Source organism: Ranitomeya variabilis, chromosome 6 (genome assembly GCF_051348905.1).
Source record: "Ranitomeya variabilis isolate aRanVar5 chromosome 6, aRanVar5.hap1, whole genome shotgun sequence".
NCBI classification, from domain to species: Eukaryota; Metazoa; Chordata; class Amphibia; order Anura; family Dendrobatidae; genus Ranitomeya; species Ranitomeya variabilis.
In genome coordinates, this window is record NC_135237.1 from 100,325,058 (window position 1) to 100,349,031 (window position 23,974).

Genomic DNA, 23,974 nt, shown 5'->3' on the forward strand with positions numbered 1-23,974 from the left:
GGAAAATACAATGCAGCGTTTCTGCACGGAATTTTCCGCACCATAGGCACAGCGGATTTGGTTCTCCTTAGGTGTACATGGTACTGTAAACCTGATGGAAAACTGCTTTGAATTCACAGCGGCCAATCCGCTGCGGATCCGCTGCGGATCCGCTGCGGATCCGCGGCGGATCCGCGGCGGATCCGCGGCCAATCCGCTGCGGGTCCGCTGCCAATCCGCTGCGGATCCGCGGCCAATCCGCTGCCAATCCGCTGCGGATCCGCGGCCAATCCGCTGCCAATCCGCTGCCGATCCGCTGCGGATCCGCGGCCAATCCGCTGCCAATCCGCTGCGGATCCGCGGCCAATCCGCTGCGGATCCGCTGCCAATCCGCTGCGGATCCGCGGCCAATCCGCTGCGGATCCGCTGCGGATCCGCTGCGGATCCGCTGCCGATCCGCTGCGGATCCGCGGCCGATCCGCTGCGGGTCCGCTGCCAATCCGCTGCGGATCCGCGGCCGATCCGCTCTGTGTGCACATGCCATAACCCTACCCCTAACCCTACCCGTAACCCTAACCCTACCCCTAACCCTACCCCTAGTTCTAACCCTAGTTCTAACCCTAACCCTAGTGGAAAAAAATAAAAATAAAAAATTCTTTATTTTATTATTGTCCCTATGGGGGTGATAAAGGGGGGGGGGGGTTATTTATTATTTTTTTTATTTTGATCGCTGTGATAGAACCTACCACAGCGATCAAAATGTACCTGTAAGGAATCTGCCGACTGGCAGATTCGGCGGGCGCACTGAGCATGCGCCCGCCATTTTCCAAGATGGCGGCACCCAGGGAGGAGACGGCCGGACACCGGGAGGATCGGTAAGTATGAAGGGGTGGTGGGGGGGTGGATCGGAGCACAGGGGGGGTGATCGGAGCACAGGGGGGGGGATCTGAGCAAGGAGGGAGCGGACAGCAGGACGGGGGAGCCGGCAGGCGGACGGAGGGGACCGGAGGACTAACGGAGCACTGGGGGGGCGATCGGTGGGTGTGGGGGGGGGCACTTTAGTATTTCCAGCCATGGCCGATGTTATTGCAGCATCGGCCATGGCTGGATTGTAATATTTCACCAGTTTTTTAGGTGAAATATTACAAATCGCTCTGATTGGCAGTTTCACTTTCAACAGCCAATCAGAGCGATCGTAGCCACGGGGGGGTGAAGCCACCCCCCCTGGGCTGAAGCACCACTCCCCCTCTCCCTGCAGATCGGGTAAAATAGGAGTTAACCCCTTCACCCGATCTGCAGGGACGCGATCATTCCATGACGCATACGCTGCGTCATAGGTCGTTTTGGCACCGACTTTCATGACGCAGCGTATGCGTCAAAGGTCGTTAAGGGGTTAATGTGCTTCTTTGTGAACCATTCCTTTGTTGCCTTGGCTGTATGTTTTGAGTCATTATCTTGCTGGAAGACCCAGCCACCACCCATTTTTAATGTCCTGGCGGAGGGAAGGAGGTTGTCACTCAGGATTTTACGGCACATGGCTGCATCCATTTTCCCATTGATCCGGTGATGTAGTCCTGTGCCCTTAGCAGAGAAACACCCCCTAAACATAATGTTTCCACCTCCCTGCTTGACAGTGGGGATGGTGTTCTTTGGGTCATAGGCAGCATTTCTCTTCCTCCAAACACGGCGAGTTGAGTTAATGCCAAAGAACTCAATTTATGTCTCATCTGACCACAGCACCTTCTCCCAATCACTCACAGAATCATCCAAGTGTTCATTGGCAAACTTCAGATGGGCTTGTACATGTGCCTTCTTGAGCAGGGGGACCTTGCAGGCACTGCATGATTTTAAACCTTTACTGTGTGATGTGACTGTGGTCCCAACTGCCTTAAGATCATTAACAAGTTCCTCCTGTGTAGTTTTAGGCTGATCTCTCACCATCTTCATGATCAAGGATACCCCAAGAGGTGAGATTTTGCATGGTGCCTCAGATCGATGTCGATTGACAGTAATTTTGTATTTCTTCCATTTTCTTTCTATTGCACCAACAGTTGCCTCCTTCTCACCCAGCATCTTACTTATGGTTTTGTAGCCCATTCCAGCTTTGAGCAGGTCTATGATCTTGTCCTTGATATCCTTATAAAGCTCTTTGGTCTTGCCCATGTTGTAGAGGTTAGAGTCTGACTGATTAATTGAGTCTGTAGACAGGTGACTATGTAAGACAGCTGTCTGTAATGAAGGTAACGAGTTGATAAGGAGCATCTAACTGGTCGGTAGGAGCCAGAACTCTTAGTGGTTGGTAGGGGATCAAATACTTATTTGTCACTGCAAAATGCAAATAAATTTATATAATTTATACAATGTGATTTTCTGGATTTTATTTTTGATATTCTATCTCTTAATGTTAAAATTAACCTACCCTTAAAATTATAGACTGTTCATGTCTTTGTCTGTGGGCAAACTTACAAAATAAGCAAGGGATCAAAGACTTATTTCCCCCACTGTACATGATTGAAGAAGAATTTGTTAGTAAAAATGAAAGAAAATCCTGATAGCACTACTAAAACTAATATTGAAAGCCCTGATTCCCCCTCTTATGCAGGCTGATTGTCATCTTTCTCCATATTGTATGCACAGAGAAGATTGTAAACAATGTATTTATGTGCAGGGTAAGAAGGTCTCTCACTGGATTTCTAAGGAGTCCCGTGAAAAGTTACTCTGGTTTGCAAATAAATTTTGCTACAAATGAAATAAACTTGTATATTATGTAGCTTAGCTTTTTTTCCATCATAGGCTGCTTTAAGATTGGGTAATATAAATCACAATGCATTCTCTTTAATTTACTATTGTGTTAAACAGTGAGTACTTATTAGTATTTAGCGTCATGAAATGCATTTCCTACTCAGGTTTGGCTCTGTGGTGGATCATTAGAAATCGTGCCGTGTTCAAGAGTTGGCCATTTGCTTCAGAATCAAACATACAATACATATCAAAATGAAACACTACTAAAAAATAAGATTCGAATAGCAGAAGTTTGGATGGACTCGTACAAAGATTTCTTCTACCATAATATTGGAAAGGAATTGCTAACTAAGCCGGTAAGAACTTACTCTGTATTGTGTTTTTTTTATTACATTTTTGTGCAGGTTTATATATTAAGGGTCACTTTCTTTCATCACATTCAGCTTAGCACTTGAGCTTACCAACAGTATCAATGATGAAACAAGGAATATTTTTTGCTACCATATTCCCATGTTGAGTCACACCTGGTGAACCTAAGGTGAATACAGCATTTACAAAATCTGTCATCATAGAATGGTAAATGTTTAGACTCTCACAAGGACCGCCATAAGGAAGGAAGACTAAGAATAACCTCTACTGTAGAGGATAAGTTCATCAGAATCACCAGCTTCAGAAACTGAAAATTGACAGAATTTCAGATAACAGCCCTCATGATTGATGCACAGCCATCAAGTAGCAACACATCTCAACATCAACTGTTCACAGGAGACTATGAGAAGCAGGTCTTTATGGTTGAATTGATGCAAAAAAAGCCACTACTGAGGACAGTGAACAAGAAGATGAAACATATTATTTGGGACAGAAACACAAGGACAAGCAAGAGAACAGATCAGTGGAAACATGTACTGTAGTCTGTTGACTCAAATTTTTAGATTTTTTGGTACCAACCGCCATGTCTTTGTGAGACACAGAAAAGATGAGTGGATAGTTTCTACATATGTGGTGCCCACCATGAAGCATGGAGGGTAACTTGTAATGATGTGGGGGTACTTTGCTGGTGACACTGTTGGTTATTTATTACAAACTCAAGGCACACTGGGTTACAGCATAGCCACCACAACATTCTGCAATGATATGCCATCCATCTGATTTGCACTTATTGTTACCATTATTAGTGTTGCAACAGGACAATGACCCAAAACACACCTTAAGGCTATGGAAGAGTTATGTGACCAAGAAGGGAGCGATGAAGTGCTGCACCAGATGACATGGCTTCCACAATTCCCCAGTCTCAATCCAATTGAGATAGTTTGGGATGAGTTGGACAATAGAGTGAAGGCAAAGAAGCCAAGAAGTGTTCAGCATCTCAGGGAACACCTTCAAGACTGTTGAAAGTTATTCCAGGTGACGACCCAATGAAGTTGCTTGAGATAATGTCAAGGGGCTTGTAAAGCGGTCATCAGAGTAAAAGGGAGGTACTTTGAGGAATCTAAGGTTTAACCCATATTCTGATATTTGTTTCTTTACTCCTCATTTCCAGATTTATTCATCTGTGGTTTTGCTGCCTTTAGCCTGAATATGCAATGTGTACATTCTTATAAAAACAAGGAAAACCATTGCCTGACCTGTTGTATCATAATTTTTGACTGGTACTGTAAATAAATGTGAAGTTTTATTCTGCTTCATATGCTTTGGACTATAGGTTATTTGTTGCTTTTAAATTAGTGTTGGATATCGCATCAAAAGAGCATGGATCTATATACTCAACCTGGATCTACATCTTTCAGCTTGATTTGCATGGTTACAAACGTTGTAGAATCAGTGTTAACAACTTGAACAAATTAGCTTTATTTGGAAACAGATAGCAGAGCAAAGGAGAAGGAAATTTTGTTAAAAAAATTATTTAAAAGAGTGAACCTCCTGAAAACGGTGTAAATGCACTATTACGCAGTTTTGGACAAAAAGCATATTGTGGTCTACCAGTATGTTGCAAGTAGATGTTGATGAATGGCTACAGGGTGTTTTAGTGTGCTTGCCACTACCCGTTTCTATGTAAATGCTCAGACACAAATTTGTGAATCTCGATCACTGCAATTAGCTGGTCAGAGTCATTACAGTTCAAACTATGTAAGGCTGACATCTACAGTTGCTTGTGAAACTATTCATCCTCCTTGGCTCTTTTCCTATTTTGTTACATTGCAACTTATGTTTAAATATTATATTATGTCTGGAACCAAACCAACACAGCTCATCATCCCAAGAACAGCATACCCACAGTGAAACATGGTAGTGCCAGCATCATGCTGTGGCGATGTTTTTACGGCAACAGGGACAGGGAAAATGGTCCAAGTTGAAAGGAAGAAGGATGGTGCAAAATTCAGGGATATTCTTAAGCAAAACCTGCTTCAGTCTGTCAGTGATTTTAGACTGGGACTGATGTTCACTTTCTAACAAGACAATGACCCAAAGCATACTGCTAAAGCAAAACTTGAGTGGTTTAAGGGCAAACGTGTAAATATTTTGGAGTGGCCTAGTCAAAGCCAAGAACTTAATCCAATTCAGAAGAGTCTGTGGTCAGACTTGAAGATTGCTGTTCATCAGAGGAAGCCATCTAACTTGAAGGAGCTGCAGCTGTTTTGCCTTGAGTAATGGGCAAAAATCCCAGTGGCAAGATGGGGAAAGCTCATATATACTTATCTACAGTGACTTGCAGGTGTAATTGCCATAAAAGGAGGCTCTATAAAGTACTGACTTTAGGGGGGTGAATAGTTGCACACACTGAAGTTTTCAGTTATTTTGTCCTATTTGTTGTTTGCTTCACAAAAAAAGAAAACCAAATGTTCAGAGTTGTAGGCATGTTCTTTACATAAGCTGATGCAAACCCTCAAAAACAAACAGTGAAATTCCAGGCTGTGCTGTAGCGACACACAAAAAAATGCCAAGGGGGTGAACACTTTTGCAAGCCACTATAGGTTCTTAATGCAGTGCTGCTCACTGAACAAAGCATATTTTCCACAACTCCTTGTTCAGATGTATTAAGAAAATCTATAAAAATGAAGTGCATAATTTACACCAAAATTAATAGCCAAAAATCACTAGGAATTTGAAATAGGATTAATCAGTCCCATCATAGTAAAGCATCTGGGATAAGCAAAATTTTAGAATAGATAATGTAATTTTACTTTTCCTTCTATCCTGTGTCATTACAACATATTTTCTTTCTGCCTTAGATAGAGATGAATGATGCTACTGAGCTGAAACAACTCCGTATGAGATTGGGATGTAAAGGATTCACTTGGTTTTTATCCAATATTGACCCTGCTATGAACACTATGCTTCCAGTTCTCGAGTCAACAGGACAAGTAATAAATATTAATTAAGACTGAAATAGTTTTGTTAGTTTGAAAAGTAAATCTATGTAAACACTGATCTTCTGTATGAAGCAGCAGTGGCTACACATTAAGGGCTCACTCACACGAGCGTATCAATTGGACAAGTGTAATCCAAATGCAAATCAGATCGCACTCATCCCAATGTTATACTATGGGGCCATGCAGATCTGCATGCTGAGAGTGCATCAGAGAATTAGACCTTGCACAATCACACAAGTCTATGGGTACGTGTGAAACATTGGACTTCATTCTGATGTCATCTGAGTGTAGACCAATTATGCAGGCAATGAAGGAGATGGAAAAATTATGGTGCTTTGATTCTCTCCTGCAAGAGGATTGGAGCACAGGGCACTGACACTTGGCTCAAGCGCTGACAGAATTTGATCTGAGAGTCTTGCATTAGAGAACATATGCTCGTGTGACCCCGGCCTGACTTGCATTGCAGTTCAGTTCAATATGTTTACATCATGTGTCGCAAGTTATAACAGTTGATCAAAGGGAGTATCAATTGCTGGACCCTCAACGATCAATATCTTATACAAATAATAATTTTTATTTTTATATAGTGCCAACATATTCCGCAGCACTTTACAGTTTGCACACATTATCAATGTTGTCCCCGACGGGGCTCACAATCTAAATTCCCTATCAGTATGTCTTTGGAGTGTGGGAGGAAAACCAGAGAACCCGGAGGAAACCCACGCAAACACGGGGAGAACATACAAACTCCTTGCAGATGTGGTCCAGGGTGGGATTTGAACCCAGGACTCCAGCGCTGCAAGGCTGCAGTGCTATCTACTGAGCCACCATGCTGCCCCTTATGACCAGAAAACCACTGGAACTCCATTTCTTTTTTACGTTTTTGCAAAATTAACGTAAATAAAGATCATAAAACACATTTAAATATCAAAAGGTGTACATACATAATTCACATTTGGTTAACTCCATCTTTTTTACTTTTACAGCTTTTAAATTCAGATGCTGGACAGTGTGTGCAGTATTCCTATAACAGAAGCAATCAGCTGGTAGAGCTTTCCCATTGTGATGACAAAGTGAATCAGGTAGTTTTAATTTGTGTCTTTCCAAAATGTTTGTAAGCAACAAGATAAAAAAGGTAGCTGTGCTTTAAAATAACTTTTTAGAATAAGCTGTCTTGTGTCTACCTCTGGAATAACTCCACATATTGCCTATTAACGTCATAGTTAGTTGAAGCTTGTATCCTCCCCCTGTTCCCACTGTACTGCAAATGACAGACAGCATCCTTACTTATCCTGCATTCCCACCAGTTTTCCCCTCTGTATGCTGTCTGTCATTTGCAGTACAGTGGGAACAGGGGGAGGATACAAGCTTCAGTGAGCTCTCCCATAGACAGCACAGCATAGAGAGGGAAGGCCTGACCTTCATCCACTTTATAGCTCACAGAGACAAGCTGCAGCAACATCGGATACATTATGCAGCAGAGCTGAGATGTGTTGATCTGAAATAAGCTCTGATGTAAAACACTTACTTGTTATAGAACTCTGCACCATATTTTTCTGCCTCATTCTCTGTTCCTTTCCCTTCTGGTCACTCCTACTCCTTACTACCCCGCTCAATAGAGGATACTTGTTTATGTCATATGATCCCTACAGTCCATCGTATCTGAGCAATATGGACTTGAGCTGATTTTTCATGGTGGATAATGAGTACAGGAGGCAGGAGCAGGGGAAGAAGTTTCTTGTTGTCATGGCAGTAACTCACATGCCTCCTCAGCGCCACACTACTCACTGTGGTCACCACGCAGTTTCTCCTATTGTCAGCCATCTTGCTAAGTTTGCCTCTTGCAGCACTCCTCAGCACTGCTGCATTTGCAAGTGGTTTTCATTTGTCTATGGGGAGGCATGGCTGGTCTCTGCAGGAATTAATCCTTGCTTTGTCCCTCAGAGATTAGGTTCCCTGGTCTATCCCATGTCAGCAAGGTCTATATTCAGCAGCTGCTCCACCACTCTCTGCCCGAACATTGGTTCCTAGCCTGCTAGCACTTTGTTTATGCACAACTTCGTATTCTGTCTTCTGTTATCGACCTGGCTCTGTTTGACTTCCCCATCCATGACTCTGGCTTTGTACAGTGAATCCGTGCTGCCTGCCCTTACCTCGAACCGTCTGCGTACACCTCTGTCTCGCCTTCCTGTACCTCGTAACCGCACCTCTGACTCACTCCTGTTAGCTGCGCAGTTGCGGGGACTACCCTGGAATAGTACCTGGTGTCTACTGGCAGCCTATCCTCACCATCAGAGGCCCTAGGGAAGACCCGGTAGACACTTAATCACACCCCTTCTGGGTAAGCCTGGCCCGTGAAGCAGTGGGTCCACATCCACCAGTGTTACAGTTGTAAGTGGGGAGGAAGCTGATTTCTCTGATAAGATACACTACAAAATTTCTTATAAACACCAGTACTATTGATTTATGCAAAGTTTGTTGAAAGTACAGTTCTACTTTTAAATCAAATCTATCAAGAAATCCTGAAAACTATTTTTCACAAATAATCTGAAAGCCTGCTTTTATTTGTTTAAAAGGTTGTTCCCAACACTGAATGTATCACCTATCCAAGGGATAGGTGAAAACCTGTAGATCCATGTGGATTTCAGCAGTCAAAAATCACCAATCCAGAGAATAGGGATCTGAAATTCTTTTTCGGAATTAAATGTTGCCCACGTTGGAACTACATATAGACTGCCAGAGATTGCCCTTGCTGCACTCACCTCCAGTATTCCAGTATGAGTAGGCATGCATGTCCAGTCATCTCTACACTCAGAGGGGGCATTTCAGAACCACGCTTTTTGGGTTGGTGGTGGTCAAACTGCTGCAATAGACAGGTTATAAGATTACATTTTGGTTATATACCGTGTTCCAAATTATTATGCAAATTGGATTTAAGTGTCATAAAGATTTAATTGTTTAAATTGAAATCAATCTTAAACACATATGATAATTAGTTTTCCATTTCACTCTAATTAAAGGAAAACTATTTAAAAATGATGTTCCACATTATTAAGCAGGCCACAGGCTTCAAGCAATATGGGAACTAAAAAGGATCTCTCTGCTGCTGAAAAGCATTAAATAGTGCAATGCCTTGCACAAGGTATGAAAACATTAGATATTTCACGAAAACTTAAGAGTGATCATCATACTGTGAAGAGATTTGGGACTGAAACAGAGCACAGACAGAGTTCATGCAGATAAAGGCATAATGAGGAAGGTTTCTGCAAGACAAATTCATTGGATTAAGAGAGCAGCTGCCAAAATACCATTACAAAGCAGGAAAAAGTAAGTTTAAGCTGCTGGTGCCTCTGGAGTCCCTTGAATCTCAAGGTGTAGGATCCTTCAAAGGCTTGCTGTGATGCATAAACCTACTATTCGGCCACCCCTAAACAGTGTTTACATGCAGAAACGGTTGCAGTGGGCCTAGACATACATGAAGAGTAATTTTCAAACAGTCTTGTTTACTGATGAGTGTCGAGCAACCCTGGATGGTCCATATGGATGGAGTAGTGGATGGTTGGTGGATAGCCACCATGTCCCAACAAGGCTGCGATGTCAGCAAGGAGGTGGAGGAGTCATGTTTTAGGCCTAAATCGTGGGGAAACAGCTGGTGGGGCCCTTTAAGGTTCCTGAAGGTGTGAAAATGACCTCTGCAAAGTATATAGTTTCCGACTGACAACTTTCTTCCATGGTCTAAAAAGCAGAAACGTGCCTTCAGGAGCAAAATCATCTTCATGCATGACAATGCACCATCTCATGCTGCAAAGAATACCTCTGAGTCATTGGCTGCTATGGGCATAAAAAGAGATAAACTCATGGTGTGGCCACCATCTTCCCCTGACCTCAACCCTATAGGGAACCTTTGGAGTATCATCAAGCAAAAGATCTATGAGGGTGGGAGGCCGTTCATATCAAAACAGCAGCTCTGGGAGGCTATTCTGACTTCATGCAAAGAAATACAAGCAGAAACTCTCCAAAAACTCACAAGAATTATGAAGGTGATATCAAAGAAGGGTTCCTATGTTAACATGTAACTTGGCCTATTTGGATGTTTTGGAGTTAAATAGCTTTTTTGTTCAGTGAATGTGACCTCCTAATGCTGCAAATTCCACAAATGAGCATTTTCAGTTCTTTAAAACATATCAAATGTTTAGAAATTTTACTGTGCCTAATAATTTGGAACAGTGCATTTTGAGTTTTTATTCATTTTGGAGATTATACTGTTATCATTGGGAGGTTTCTTCAATAAAATTCAATGTATAATCTAACGGGTGATAACTTTTATTAGACTGACTGTCATTTGCACCGACCATTTAGGAAAATCCAAGAAAAATATCATTTGCATAATAATTTGGAACACGGTGTAAGTAATTTAAGGAATATATTCTGACATCCAAAAAATTAAAATGTATTTTCTCACCATCAAAAAAGAGATTGAAAAGAAGCATAATCGAAATGTGGCTTTTAATTTTAGATCATAAGGGGAAATCTGTCCCAAATATATCATTAATTAACATATCCACAAGAAATCAGATTTTATTTAATTTTATTAGAGACACTACATTATATAAAATAAATTTACATTTTAAAATGTAACTTTTTTCTTTGTGATATACAGTGGGGCAAAAAAGTATTTAGTCAGTCAGCAATAGTGCAAGTTCCACCACTTAAAAAGATGAGAGGCGTCTGTAATTTACATCAAAGGTAGACCTCAACTATGGGAGACAAACTGAGAAAAAAAAATCCAGAAAATCACATTGTCTGTTTTTTTAACATTTTATTTGCATATTATGGTGGAAAATAAGTATTTGGTCAGAAACAAAATTTCCTCTCAATACTTTGTAATATATCCTTTGTTGGCAATGACAGAGGTCAAACGTTTTCTGTAAGTCTTCACAAGGTTGCCACACACTGTTGTTGGTATGTTGGCCCATTCCTCCATGCAGATCTCCTCTAGAGCAGTGATGTTTTTGGCTTTTCGCTTGACAACACGGACTTTCAACTCCCTCCAAAGGTTTTCTATAGGGTTGAGATCTGGAGACTGGCTAGGCCACTCCAGGACCTTGAAATGCTTCTTACGAAGCCACTCCTTCGTTGCCCTGGCGGTGTGCTTTGGATCATTGTCATGTTGAAAGACCCAGCCACGTTTCATCTTCAAAGCCCTTGCTGATGGAAGGAGGTTTGCACTCAAAATCTCCCGATACATGGCCCCATTCATTCTTTCATGTACCCGGATCAGTCGTCCTGGCCCCTTTGCAGAGAAACAGCCCCAAAGCATGATGTTTCCACCACTATGCTTTACAGTAGGTATGGTGTTTGATGGATGCAACTCAGTATTCTTTTTTCTCCAAACACGACAAGTTGTTTTTCTACCAAACAGTTCCAGTTTGGTTTCATCAGACCATAGGACATTCTCCCCAAACTCCTCTGGATCATCCAAATGCTCTCTAGCAAACTTCAGACGGGCCCGGACATGTACTGGCTTAAGCAGTGGGACACGTCTGGCACTGCAGGATCTGAGTCCATGGTGGCGTAGTGTGTTACTTATGGTAGGCCTTGTTACATTGGTCCCAGCTCTCTGCAGTTCATTCACTAGGTCCCCCCGCGTGGCTCTGGGATTTTTGCTCACCGTTCTTGTGATCATTCTGACCCCACGGGGTGGGATTTTGCGTGGAGCCCCAGATCGAGGGAGATTATCAGTGGTCTTGAATGTCTTCCATTTTCTAATTATTGCTCCCACTGTTGATTTCTTCACTCCAAGCTGGTTGGCTATTGCAGATTCAGTCTTCCCAGCCTGGTGCAGGGCTACAATTTTGTTTCTGGTGTCCTTTGACAGCTCTTTGGTCTTCACCATAGTGGAGTTTGGAGTCAGACTGTTTGAGGGTGTGCACAGGTGTCTTTTTATACTGATAACAAGTTTAAACAGGTGCCATTACTACAGGTAATGAGTGGAGGAAAGAGGAGACTCTTAAAGAAGAAGTTACAGGTCTGTGAGAGCCAGAAATCTTGATTGTTTGTTTCTGACCAAATACTTATTTTCCACCATAATATGCAAATAAAATGATAAAAAAACAGACAATGTGATTTTCTGGATTTTTTTGTCTCAGTTTGTCTCCCATAGTTGAGGTCTACCTATGATGTAAATTACAGACGCCTCTCATTTTTTTAAGTGGTGGAACTTGCACTATTGCTGACTGACTAAATACTTTTTTGCCCCACTGTAATCTGTGGCAGTGCACAGCTTGGTAAGCAGCCGAGAAGCAAAATAATAAACCCTTCTTTTTATAACACACACACGTCACACTTTATTATGTCTGAGTATAAATAAGATTCACGTTTTAATTGTTTATTAAGTTACAAATGTTTTCTTTCCTAGGTACTGGTTTATTATGGTAAGAAGTTGCAATTAAGAGCGTCAGAATCTCTGTGTCTGGATGTAACAGATGAAAATGTACTCCTTAGAAACTGCTCCTTCAATGATGTATCCACATGGGATTTTAATGAGGTACAAATATTGTTTAATTTACAGTATATAGTATTATTTAGGTCAGGTGCACACCTTTTTCTTTCTTTTTCTTTCTTTCTTTTCTTTCCTTTAGGATTTACGTCTCTATTTATAACAAAGACCTTAAAAAAAACCCTCATGTACATCATGTAGTGACTTTTATTAAGTGTTTGGATTTCTAAATGAGGCCTTATTTTTGTTGCAAATCAAGGACTGTGATAATCAAGTATCTTATAAAGTTTTGCTTTTCCAAATGGTACTTTTTTTGTGCTCTGACATAGGCATTAACACTAGTGATGAGCGAGTGTGCTTGTTGCTCGGGTTTTCCTGAGCACGCTCGGGTGACCTCCGAGTATTTATGGAAAATTTAACCGTAAGCACTACTAGAGAAGGGGTGCTAAGGACAGGTTCTCAAACCATACAGATTAATAGTAAGAGACCTAGCACTCAACTTTAGGTAAGATGCAGCAGGAAAAATTTATTGTAGCAAATACAGGAAAACGTTTTGGTCAATTGTGACCTTCATTAGTTACTACAAAAACACAGACATCTGTGTCAGTATAAGGAAAAAATGACAAACAAAATAATAACAATAACAAAAGTATATACAAAGAACATAGCAAACTATATAAGGTCATAATATCACATAACAATATATTGGCAGAGCTAGGAATCAAGCACAATACCAATTCCAATCTCTATTATTGAATTTATAAAGAGAAAGTGAAGAAGTGCCCGAATAGGTCAAAAAGGGAATTCCTAGCTCTGCCAATATATTGTTATGTGATATTATGACCTTATATTGTTTGCTATGTTCTTTGTATATACTTTTGTTATTGTTATTATTTTGTTTGTCATTTTCTCCGAGTATTTATGACCGCTCGGAGATTTAGTTTTCATCGCGGTAGCTGAATGATTTACAGCTATTAGCCAGGCTGAGTACATGTGGGGGTTGCCTGGTTGCTAGGGAATCCCCACATGTAATCAAGCTGGCTAATAGCTGTAAATCATTCAGCTGCAGCCATGAAAACTAAATCTCTGAGCAGTCATAAATACTCGGAGATCACCCGAGCATGCTCGGGAAAACCCGAGCAACGAGTACACTCGCTCATCACTAATTAACACCTTACCAGTATAGCATTTCGACAGTTGTTTTTTTTTTTAAATTCCTGCACTCTGAAACTCTAGAACATTTTTAGGCTGTGTGCACACAGCCAATATGAGATGCCGGCTTACCTGCTGAGCATTGCCAGAGGAAGACACTTTCAGACATGCCGTCATCTTTTGTTACAAGCATCCTTTTTCGGCGTAATCTTGATTCTTTTTTTTACATTTTTAAATACGTTTTTTGTTAGACATTTTAATATAAGCTATTTAGTGGTTTCAAAGAAGTAGTCGCCTGAATATTGATCAGGTCACTTGTTTTAGCCACCTCAGAACTTTCAAAGCCTCAAGCTGGTAAAGGGGTTATCTGGGACTATTTTATTTTTCTCTTATAGGCCGAAGAAGTGTCTTATGGGCCCAACTTGCCTCTCAGCGCCGCTCTCTGGCGGCTCAGAGTGGTCATGGATCACTCTTGCCGGCAATTCTGCAGCATATACGCTGTTCTGTTGACTGGGCGTGACTGCTGCTGTCATGCTGACTGACAGCCGACTCCTAACTGCAGAGAGCTGGCTGTCAATCAGTATGACATTGGCCATCACACTATGTCAACAGAGGAGCCTGGAAGAGGAAGGGGTGAAGTGGAGCAGAATGGAAAAAGCTAATCCAGCAAATGGCATGTGGCAAACATGACGTGCAAACTTTATTGTGTGGGTTTACAGTGATAGCAAATTAATACAGATTATGTTTGACTACCTGTGTGCAATATAAACTTTATTTTGCACAATTACAGTAAAACAAAGAACTATTTGAATTTTTTTTTACTATGTTCACTGTGTGGGTATAAACTTTATAGTAAGCTGAGTTTTTGGTTCTACTAGGGAACTTTAGCATGCAATCATTATTACGGTAGCTTGCATCCTACTAGGCCTCACCACTGGCAGAGCCAAAATAGCAGAACTCAGCAGTGACCACTGAGGTCAGTGATTGACTGCTGCAATTATGTATACATGGGCGGCTTGTCATTGCTAGAGAAGGTAAACAGATTAGTGGGAACTTCCAGAGAGGGTGATTAAATGGGTTAGGGTACCGTCACACAGTGGCATTTTTATCGCTACGACGGCACGATTCGTGACGTTCTAGCGATATCGTTACGATCTCGCAGTGTCTGACACGCTACTGCGATCAGGCACCCAGCTGAGAATCGTACGTCGTAGCACATCGTTTGAAACTTTCTTTCGTCGCTGGATCTCCCGCTGTCATCGTTGGATCGTTGTGTGTGACAGCGATCCAGCGATGCGTTCGCTTGTAACCAGGGTAAACATCGGGTAACTAAGCGCAGGGCCGCGCTTAGTAACCCGATGTTTACCGTGGTTACCAGCGTAAAAGTAAAAACAAACAAACAGTACATACTCACCATCTGATGTCCGTCAGGTCCCTTGCCGTCTGCTTTCCGCTCTGACTGTCTGCCGGCCGGAAAGTGAGAGCAGATCACAGCGGTGACGTCGCCGCTGCGCTCTGCTCTCACTGTACGGCCGGATCTCAGTCAGAGCAGGAAGCAGACGGCGAGGGACCTGACGGACATCAGATGGTGAGTATGTACTGTTTGTTTTTTTTTACTTTTACGCTGGTAACCACGGTAAACATCGGGTTACTAAGCGCGGCCCTGCGCTTAGTAACCCGATGTTTACCCTTGTTACCTGGGGACTTCGGCATCGCTCCAGCGCCGTGATTGCAACGTGTGACCGCAGTCTACGACGCTGGAGCGATAATCATACGACGCTGCGACGTCACGAATCGTGCCGTCGTAGCGATGTAAATGGTACTGTGTGACGGTACCCTTAGTAATGTTACTTATTTACTTTATACCATATCTTCCTTGTGAGCAATTTTCTTAAAATAGGTGGAAACTTGTTAAAGTTATGATATGATCAAAACTAAAAATGAGTAGGTAAAAAACTTTCAATTTAGAAATTATCCAAAAATGTCTAATTTGCTACTACTACAACTTCAATTACTACATCTTATGCTAATACAGTACATATGATATAGACATAAAGTATCTTTTTTGTAGACACTGGGATAAATCATGGCCTAAATGTTTAACACTTCTAGATACCTGTTCTTAGTACGGTATATTCACTGCAAGGTTGGTGATGGTAGAATAATCTTTAACAGAGTAGAAATAGCAAAATGATGGATTTTTGTCTGTTTATTCCCTGCTTTGTTAGTCTTTATTAGACAAATTTTTCTCCATGGGTCATAAAAAAACACAGGTTCATTATTAAGGCCCTCACAATCGGAGACATGGTGAACATAGATGACAGCCCTGAAGCTTATCATTCTGTATCTGAGGTCTCATCTCATGACCTACCTCAGCCACTTCTCAATCTCACTGGGTGGACAAGGTGGCACTCTGACCACTTATGGACTGATACAGATTGGGGTTAGCCCCTCTGTTTAAAAGTCTGTAGAAGTGATTCTCTTAGGCAGGAGTCACGCTACTGTACAAGACGGAAGAGTGCTGTATGATAAAACATTGGATGGCACTCGGCCTCATCTTATACTATGCGGCAGCTCAGATCTGCAATTATTTTCTCATGCCAATTCGGCATGAGAGAACAATCACAGCATGCTGCGATCGGCAGCGAGACTCTGCTCACTCGCACCCATACAAGTCTAGGAGTGTGTGTGCATCATCGGACTGCGCTCTGTCACCCGGGCGCAGTCCAATATACAATGAGACAGGCAATGGAGGGAGGAATTGCTTTCTCCAACTTCTCCGGCACCTGTGCCGCGATAATCTCATGCGAAATAATTGCTGCACAGTAGTATAACATTTGTCTCCCACTCACAGCAGAGCTGTAACCGAAGGTCATTAGCATATCGCATCGGATGCCATACGCTGGTGTGATTCCAGCCTTAAAGGGATTCTCCAGGGACAGAAAAAACTAAATAACTACAGGAAATGTCAGTATAAATACATTCCTAGATACATTTAATTAGCTTAAGGAGATAATCAGTGGAGAATTAAAATGGTGTCCACCTTGTTTCACTGAGAGAAACCTGTCCTAGAATGTTAGGATAGGAGCAGCAGGAGGAGCTGCGCTCTCCTTTATATGTAGGCAGATGTGCTCCGCTACTACTACTGGAGATACCAGAACTGCTGAGGTAAGAAGAGGCCGCTCACACTGCTGTGTGCCCTGTCTCTATAAATAACAATATCAGTATCACCAGGTCCCAGCGGCGGAGCTCCTCCTTCACATGCTCACAGGCTCCTGTCCTGGCATTCTAGGATGTTTCTGTCAGTGTAACAAGATGACGGCCATTTCAATTCTATGGTAATTATCTCTCTAGACAAAACAATTGTGATTTGCTGATTAATTACATTTAGGAATTTATTTATAATGACATTTCCTTGGTTTTTTCCCTTTCCGAAAAATTCCTTCAAGCCCTGACAAACTGTCTGTACTGTTATTATGCTGTCCAGTCCTTGTTAACCATCTGTTTCCTTTTAAAGTTTTCTCCTTCCTATGATAAGTACATTAGACTAAGCGTTACCTTCTCAGCGTACCGTACGTTGTACACACTGCACTCTGCTGTATTGTTGATACATAAAGCATCTATTTCTTTTTTATTGTGTTCTGCTAATAAAAGTACACTTTTGGGCTTATTAGTGTTAATATTTTCATTATTACTGCAAATGTTTGTCTCCATACTATGTACCATTGAGCATCTAAAAGTAATACTTAAAGCCTTCTTTTTAATTTTTATTACATAAATCAATAGTACATGTGGAAATATCTCTTTCCTCATGTGGCAGGCATTGAAGGACCTTAGGTATCCATGGGTACGACCACCAGCAACTAGCAAACTAACTATCACTATATCAGTGGTTGCAACCATGGATACCTAAGGTCCTGCAATGCCTGCACATGAGGAAAGAGACGAATCAGAAAAACTATACTACATTTCTAATTGGAGGTGTTTGCTAATATTATTACACCTACTACATATTGGGATAGGATCTTGGAGATGGGAATACCTCTTTAAGTGTCTACTGGGTCTTCACTAGGACGTCTAGTGGTGAGTAGAGTTGAGCAAATTTTTCAAAATTTGGTTCCGATTACGATTGCCAGCGAATATTGTATTTGCAATATATATGCTGAACACAGCCAATTGTCATTGGAGTCAATAAGAGTAGAAATGACAGAATATGTTCAGAAGCGATCGTCAAACATAAATTTGGCACAAATAGGTTACCAATATGTCACGAATATGGCAAATTCAGATTCGGAGACCGATTCCGAACATATTCGCTCAACTCTAGTAGTGAGGATAGGCTGGGCTGCAGGTAGTCACCAGGTAGTACTCCAGGGCAGTCCCTGGGACTGCAACTGCTGACCAGAGGGTCAGAGGCACGGGTACGAGGTACAGGAGGGTGAGACAGAAGTGTAGTCAGATGGTCAGAGGTTGAGGCAGGCAACACGGGTTCACAGTACAAAGCTGGAGTCAGGGATGGAAAGTCAGACAGAGCAGGTAAGCAGGCCAGGTCAATAACAGAAGACAGAATATGGAGAAATGCATAAACAAGGTGCTAGCAGGCTAGAAACCAACGTTCAGACAGAGTGGTGGGAGGAGTTGTCTAACATAGACCCTGCTGGCACAGGATAGGTCAGGGAACCAAATCTCTGTAGGACACAGCAGGGTTAACTTCCTGCAGAGACTGGCCATGCATGCCTAAAGCCACATGGAAGCTACATGCTGATGCAGCAGTGCTGAGCAGTGCTGTAAGTGGAAAATTCAGCGAGACATGGCCTGACATGAGGAGAAGCCCTGTGGTGGCCATGGTGAGTAGGGTGGCACTGAGGAGGCGTTCGAGTTACTGCCATCACAATGATAAATTCTGGTAGAGAAAGAGGTCTAAGGGGCAACGTTTCTCCTTATGGAGAGTGACATACCAGCTCTGGCTTGTCAAGGTAAGGAGGCTTATTCGCCGTGCAATGCTCCTCTGGGAAATATAATATGCAAATTGCCTCTTCAGAGAAAAAGAGGACTTAAACTCTATAGCGCCACCTGTTGGAAGTAGCGATCCTACAAGTCACAGTCAACCCTTTAACGAGTCATGCAATATGACTTAGGATAAAAGCCAAATCAGTATCTCAATTCGCAGACACGGTTTTTCGGGCTGTTGGCCCTCGTCAGTGCAAAGCATGAGAACTAATTTGGCTAGGTGAGAGGCTCTGGACTGGGATCTAAGGGGTAACGTTTCTCATTATGGATAGTGACATACCAGCTCTGGCTTGTCAAGGTAAGGAGGCCTATTCGCCGTGCAATGCTCCTCTTGGAAATTTAATATGCAAATTGCCTCTTCAGAGAAAACCCGGGTTGATTGTGACTTGTAGGATCGCTACTTCCAACAGGTGGTGCTATAGAGTTAAAGTCCTCTTTTTCTCTGAAGAGTAGTGTTGAGCATTCCGATACCGCAAGTATCGGGTATCGGCCGATACTTGCGGGTATCGGAATTCCGATACCGAGATCCGATACTTTTGTGGTATCGGGAATCGGTATCGGGATTAATATCAATGTGTAAAAGAAAGAATTAAAATAAAAAATAGGGATATACTCACCTCTCCGACGCAGCCTGGACTTTACCGCCGTAACCGGGAGCCGTTGTACCTAAAAATGCGCGCTTGAAGGGCCTTAGATGACGTCACGGCGCTCTGATTGGTCCGTAGCGGTCGCGTGACCGCTACGCGACCAATCACAAAGCAGTGACGTCACCTAAGGTCTTTCAAGCGCTTGAAAGACCTTAGGTGACGTCACTGCTTTGTGATTGGTCACGTAACGGTCACGCGACCGCTACGGACCAATCAGAGCGCCGTGACGTCATCTAAGGCCCTTCAAGCGCGCATTCTTAGGTACAACGGCTCCCGGTTACGGCGGTAATGTCCAGGGCGCGTCAGAGGGTGAGTATATCCCTATTTTTTATTTTAATTCTTTCTTTTACACATTGATATGGATCCCAGGGCCTGAAGGAGAGTTTCCTCTCCTTCAGACCCTGGGAACCATACAGGATACCGTCCGATACTTGGTGTCCCATTGACTTGTATTGGTATCGGGTATCGGTATCGGATTAGATCCGATACTTTGCCGGTATCGGCCGATACTTTCCGATACCAATACTTTCAAGTATCGGACGGTATCGCTCAACACTACTGAAGAGGCAATTTGCATGGTAGAGAAAGAAGCAGATTTCCCTGATTAGATATATTACAAAGTTGCTTATTTTCATGTGCATGAATCAAAAATTAAAACATTGGTTATTCTTTAAGTAATAATACAGAAGTCCATTTTTAAAATTATATCAGTTGTATTTTTTATAAATTCTACTTGATATACATAATGTGATATTATTTTCTTTTGCAGGCTGGATTGATCATTCACCTTCCTACTGGCAAGTGCATGACGCCAAGGAAAACACAGACTGGCAACACACTTCTATTAATTACAACATGTCATTATAGCCAAAGGAACCAAATATGGAAAATGATACCAAAGTGAGCAAGTCACGCACCATGTACCTTTTATTGCATGTTAATTTCACTAATATTTAAAAGGCTATTCCCATCTCCAAGATCCTATCCCTATATGTAGTAGGTGTAAAAAAAATATTAGCAAATACCTCCAATTAGAAATGTAGTATAGTTCTTCTGATTCGCTATGTCAATTACTCCATGTGAAGGGCATTGCAGTAGCTTAGGTATCCATGGTTACAACCACTAACAGCTAACTACCTGTCACTATATGAGTGGTTGTAACCATGGATACCTAAGCTACTGCAATGCCCTACACATGGGGTAAGCGACATACTGCATATTGGGATAGGAGATGGGAATACCCATTTAAGGAATCTTCCATGAGCAGGTGAAACTAAATCTTTTCCTATTGACTTCAAATGTTGCGTGAGTTTTACATGATTATTAGTGTTGAGCATTCCGATACCGCAAGTATCGGGTATCGGCCGATATTTGCTGTATCGGAATTCCGATACCGAGATCCGATACTTTTCTGGTATCGGGAATCGGAAGTTCCCAGTGTATGGTTCCCAGGGTCTGAAGGAGAGGAAACTCTCCTTCAGGCCCTGGGATCCATATCCATGTAAAAAATAAAGAATTAAAATAAAAAATAGGGATATACTCATCTTCTGACGCTCCCTGGTAGTAACCGGCAGCCTTCTTTGCTTAAAATGCGCGCGTTTACTGCCTTCCGTGACGTCACGGCTTCTGATTGGTCGCGTGCCGCCCATGTGACCGCGACGCGACCAATCACAACAAGCCGTGACGTAATTTTCAGGTCCTGAATGCCTAGAATTAGGCATTCAGGACCTGAAAATTACGTCACGGCTTGTTGTGATTGGTCGCGTCGCGGTCACATGGGCGGCACGCGACCAATCACAAGCCGTGACGTAATTTTCAGGTCCTGAATGCCTAGAATTAGGCATTCAGGACCTGAAAATTACGTCACGGCTTGTGATTGGTCGCGTCGCGGTCACATGGGCGGCACGCGACCAATCAGAAGCCGTGACGTCACAGAAGGCAGTAAACACGCGCATTTTAAGCAAAGAAGGCTGCCGGTTCCCTCGATAAGGTGCAGGCTGCGTCGGAGAGGTGAGTATATCAATATTTTTTATTTTAATTCTTTATTTTACACATTAATATGGATCCCAGGGCCTGAAGGAGAGTTTCCTCTCCTTCAGACCCTGGGAACCATCAGGGATACCGTCCAATACTTGAGTCCCATTGACTTGTATTGGTATCGGGTATCGGTTTCGGATTAGATCCGATACTTTGCCGGTATCGGCCGATACTTTCCGATACCGATACTTTCAAGTATCGGACGGTATCGCTCAAAACTAATGATTATCCTATAAATAAGTGGAAACGAGGATTACAAAATGATATGTGCAGCTTGTGCGTCTGCATAGGGGCCCACTGGGCAAAAAGAGCAGAAAGTAGCTTGCTATTGATAGTTTCATGGATAATATTTACGGTTAAATTACAATCTTTCATAGCACTTATCATTGGAAGACCTGATAAAATGGAGCCTGGGATGAGCACCTTACTCTCAATAAGCAAGCCAGCTATATATTTATAGGTCCATATACAGTCATGGCCGAAAGTGTTGGCACCCTTGAAATTGTTCCAGAAAATGAAGTTTTTCTCCAGGAAAATTATTGCAATTACACATGATTTGTTATGCACATTTATTTCCTTTGTGTGTATTGTAACAACAGAAAAACAGAGGGAAATTAGATGTAATTTCACACAAAACCCCAGAAATGGGCCAGACAAAATTATTGCAGATATTCGTTAAGCGATCCTCAATGCCATCACTTGGGTCACATATAAGGGTCTTCCCAGAACTGACACTTCTGATTGCTAGAGACACCACTGATAGGACTCCCATTAATCACAAGAAACGGGTCCTATGCTTCCAATTTAAATTTAGCGACAGTCAATCATCTGTGTTGCCGGTTCTGGACTAATGACAATAACCGAGTACAGAGTTTGTATATCTTTGTAAATACCAAAAAGCAGTTGCACACATGTTTGCCCATCGCTTAACACAACAGAAAACATGGGTCAGTATGGCGATGCCTCCAGAGACCAGACACCTATCAACTATCCTATGGATCGGTGATAAAAGTTGTACATATAATGCGAGTTTATCAGCGGAACCCGATCCAGCGGCTACAGCAATAGACTGTGTCCATCGGATGGGAGCCCTGTAAAGCACCTCCTACCTGCCGGGTCTTCTTCAGATTAGCGGTACTGGTGCGATATTACAGGTCGGCTAATCAAAAGATGAGTGGGGGACGCTGTTCACAGGCACCCGACCGGCAGCAGCAGATTATTAAGGTTGCTGGATCGGGTCAATTCACATATTGTCTATAATGTTGATTCTAGTATAACACCCTCCAGCAAACATTGTTTAATGAAGAATAGTAGCAGATAATTGGAAACCAGGTGGAGAAAATGTTAACAGGCCAACATCTATGTTTTTCTGTCTAAGGAGCAAAATGTTTTTCTAATTGTACCGAGTAGGTAACACTGTGTATATTGGTAAGACACTGTAAATAACAACCTGTTACATTGTACTCACCCATGCATTGGACAAATGGATTTACTTCTTGTACATTCAGTAAATAATTCTTTATTGTACCATGTATTTTTATGAAGCTGAAATGCTTATATATTGCACTTGTGATATTTGAGTCTCTTAGATTCCAGAGATGTATTTCAATAGTAGTATTTTTAAGCCGCGGATGAGAAGTTTTTTTTTTTATTTCATAAGATTTTAGGTACTAAATCATAAGAACAAACCCTGTGGAGCTATTGCGCCTGCAAGGAATGTTACAGGATTTTAGATCTGGAGCCTGGAGAATAATGACCGAAGCCTTGGACTAACTGGTTCCTATTAAGGATCAGTAAAAGTAAACTGGTGTATCTACAGTATGTAATAACTTTTTTTTCCACTTAAATAAAAAAGAACCTATACATGTTTGGTAGCTACGAACTTGTAATGACCTGAAGAATCATAATAGCAAATCAGTTTTAGCATTTGGTGAACATGGTAAATAAATTAAAAAAAAAAAAACAGTTGTCGAATTGCACCTTTTTGCAATTTCACCGCACTTGGAATTTTTTTCCTGTTTTTCAGTACAGAATCAATGGTGTAGTTGAAAAGTACAACTCATCCTGCACAAAAACAAGCCCTCACATGGCCATATTGATGGGAAAATAAAAATGATACGGCTCTGGGAAGCAGGGGAGCAAAAAACACAAACGCAAAAATGAAAATGGGCTGCGGCGTGAAGATGTTAAGCTACCGACACACTTTGAATAACTGCCGGCTGACCCATGGTTTGTGCTGATCGTTCAGCAGGCAGCTATCCTGCCCGAATCCCCCATCATACACAGATGTGCTCCTATGTTCTTTATGAGAGGAGTCACTACCAGACATCTCTGGTGGCTACTTATCTCTAGGGAACAGCATTTCCAAATCAAACATGCCACAATACCAGTGATACCAATGCCGGACAATACACAGACCCTGAACTATCAATTAACTGAAAGAGGCTAGTGCTGGGTGGTGAAAAACCTCAGGAGGCTGAGACTTCTTACATGTTCTGTCATACCCAGAGCACTTGACATGCCATTTGTTTATGAAT

The 23,974-nt window shown here is 42.2% G+C and overlaps 1 protein-coding gene across 2 annotated transcripts in view; it reads left to right on the forward strand.

The window, feature by feature from the left end:
- The window catches only part of GALNT15 (polypeptide N-acetylgalactosaminyltransferase 15), a 42,155-nt gene extending 18,874 nt beyond the window's left edge, over positions 1 to 23,281 (forward strand). Inside the window, exons 6-11 of one of the 2 annotated variants that reach the window (XM_077268858.1) lie at positions 2,886 to 3,077; positions 5,952 to 6,083; positions 7,079 to 7,174; positions 12,511 to 12,639; positions 20,170 to 20,300; positions 23,098 to 23,281. In XM_077268858.1, the coding sequence (XP_077124973.1) occupies positions 2,886 to 3,077; positions 5,952 to 6,083; positions 7,079 to 7,174; positions 12,511 to 12,639; positions 20,170 to 20,300; positions 23,098 to 23,104 (687 nt within the window). In that variant the 3' untranslated portion in view covers positions 23,105 to 23,281. Of the gene's footprint in view, positions 1 to 2,885; positions 3,078 to 5,951; positions 6,084 to 7,078; positions 7,175 to 12,510; positions 12,640 to 20,169; positions 20,432 to 23,097 lie in introns of those variants that run through there. The other variant, XM_077268857.1, reaches the window with a different exon arrangement.
- Positions 23,282 to 23,974: the final 693 nt, after the last annotated feature.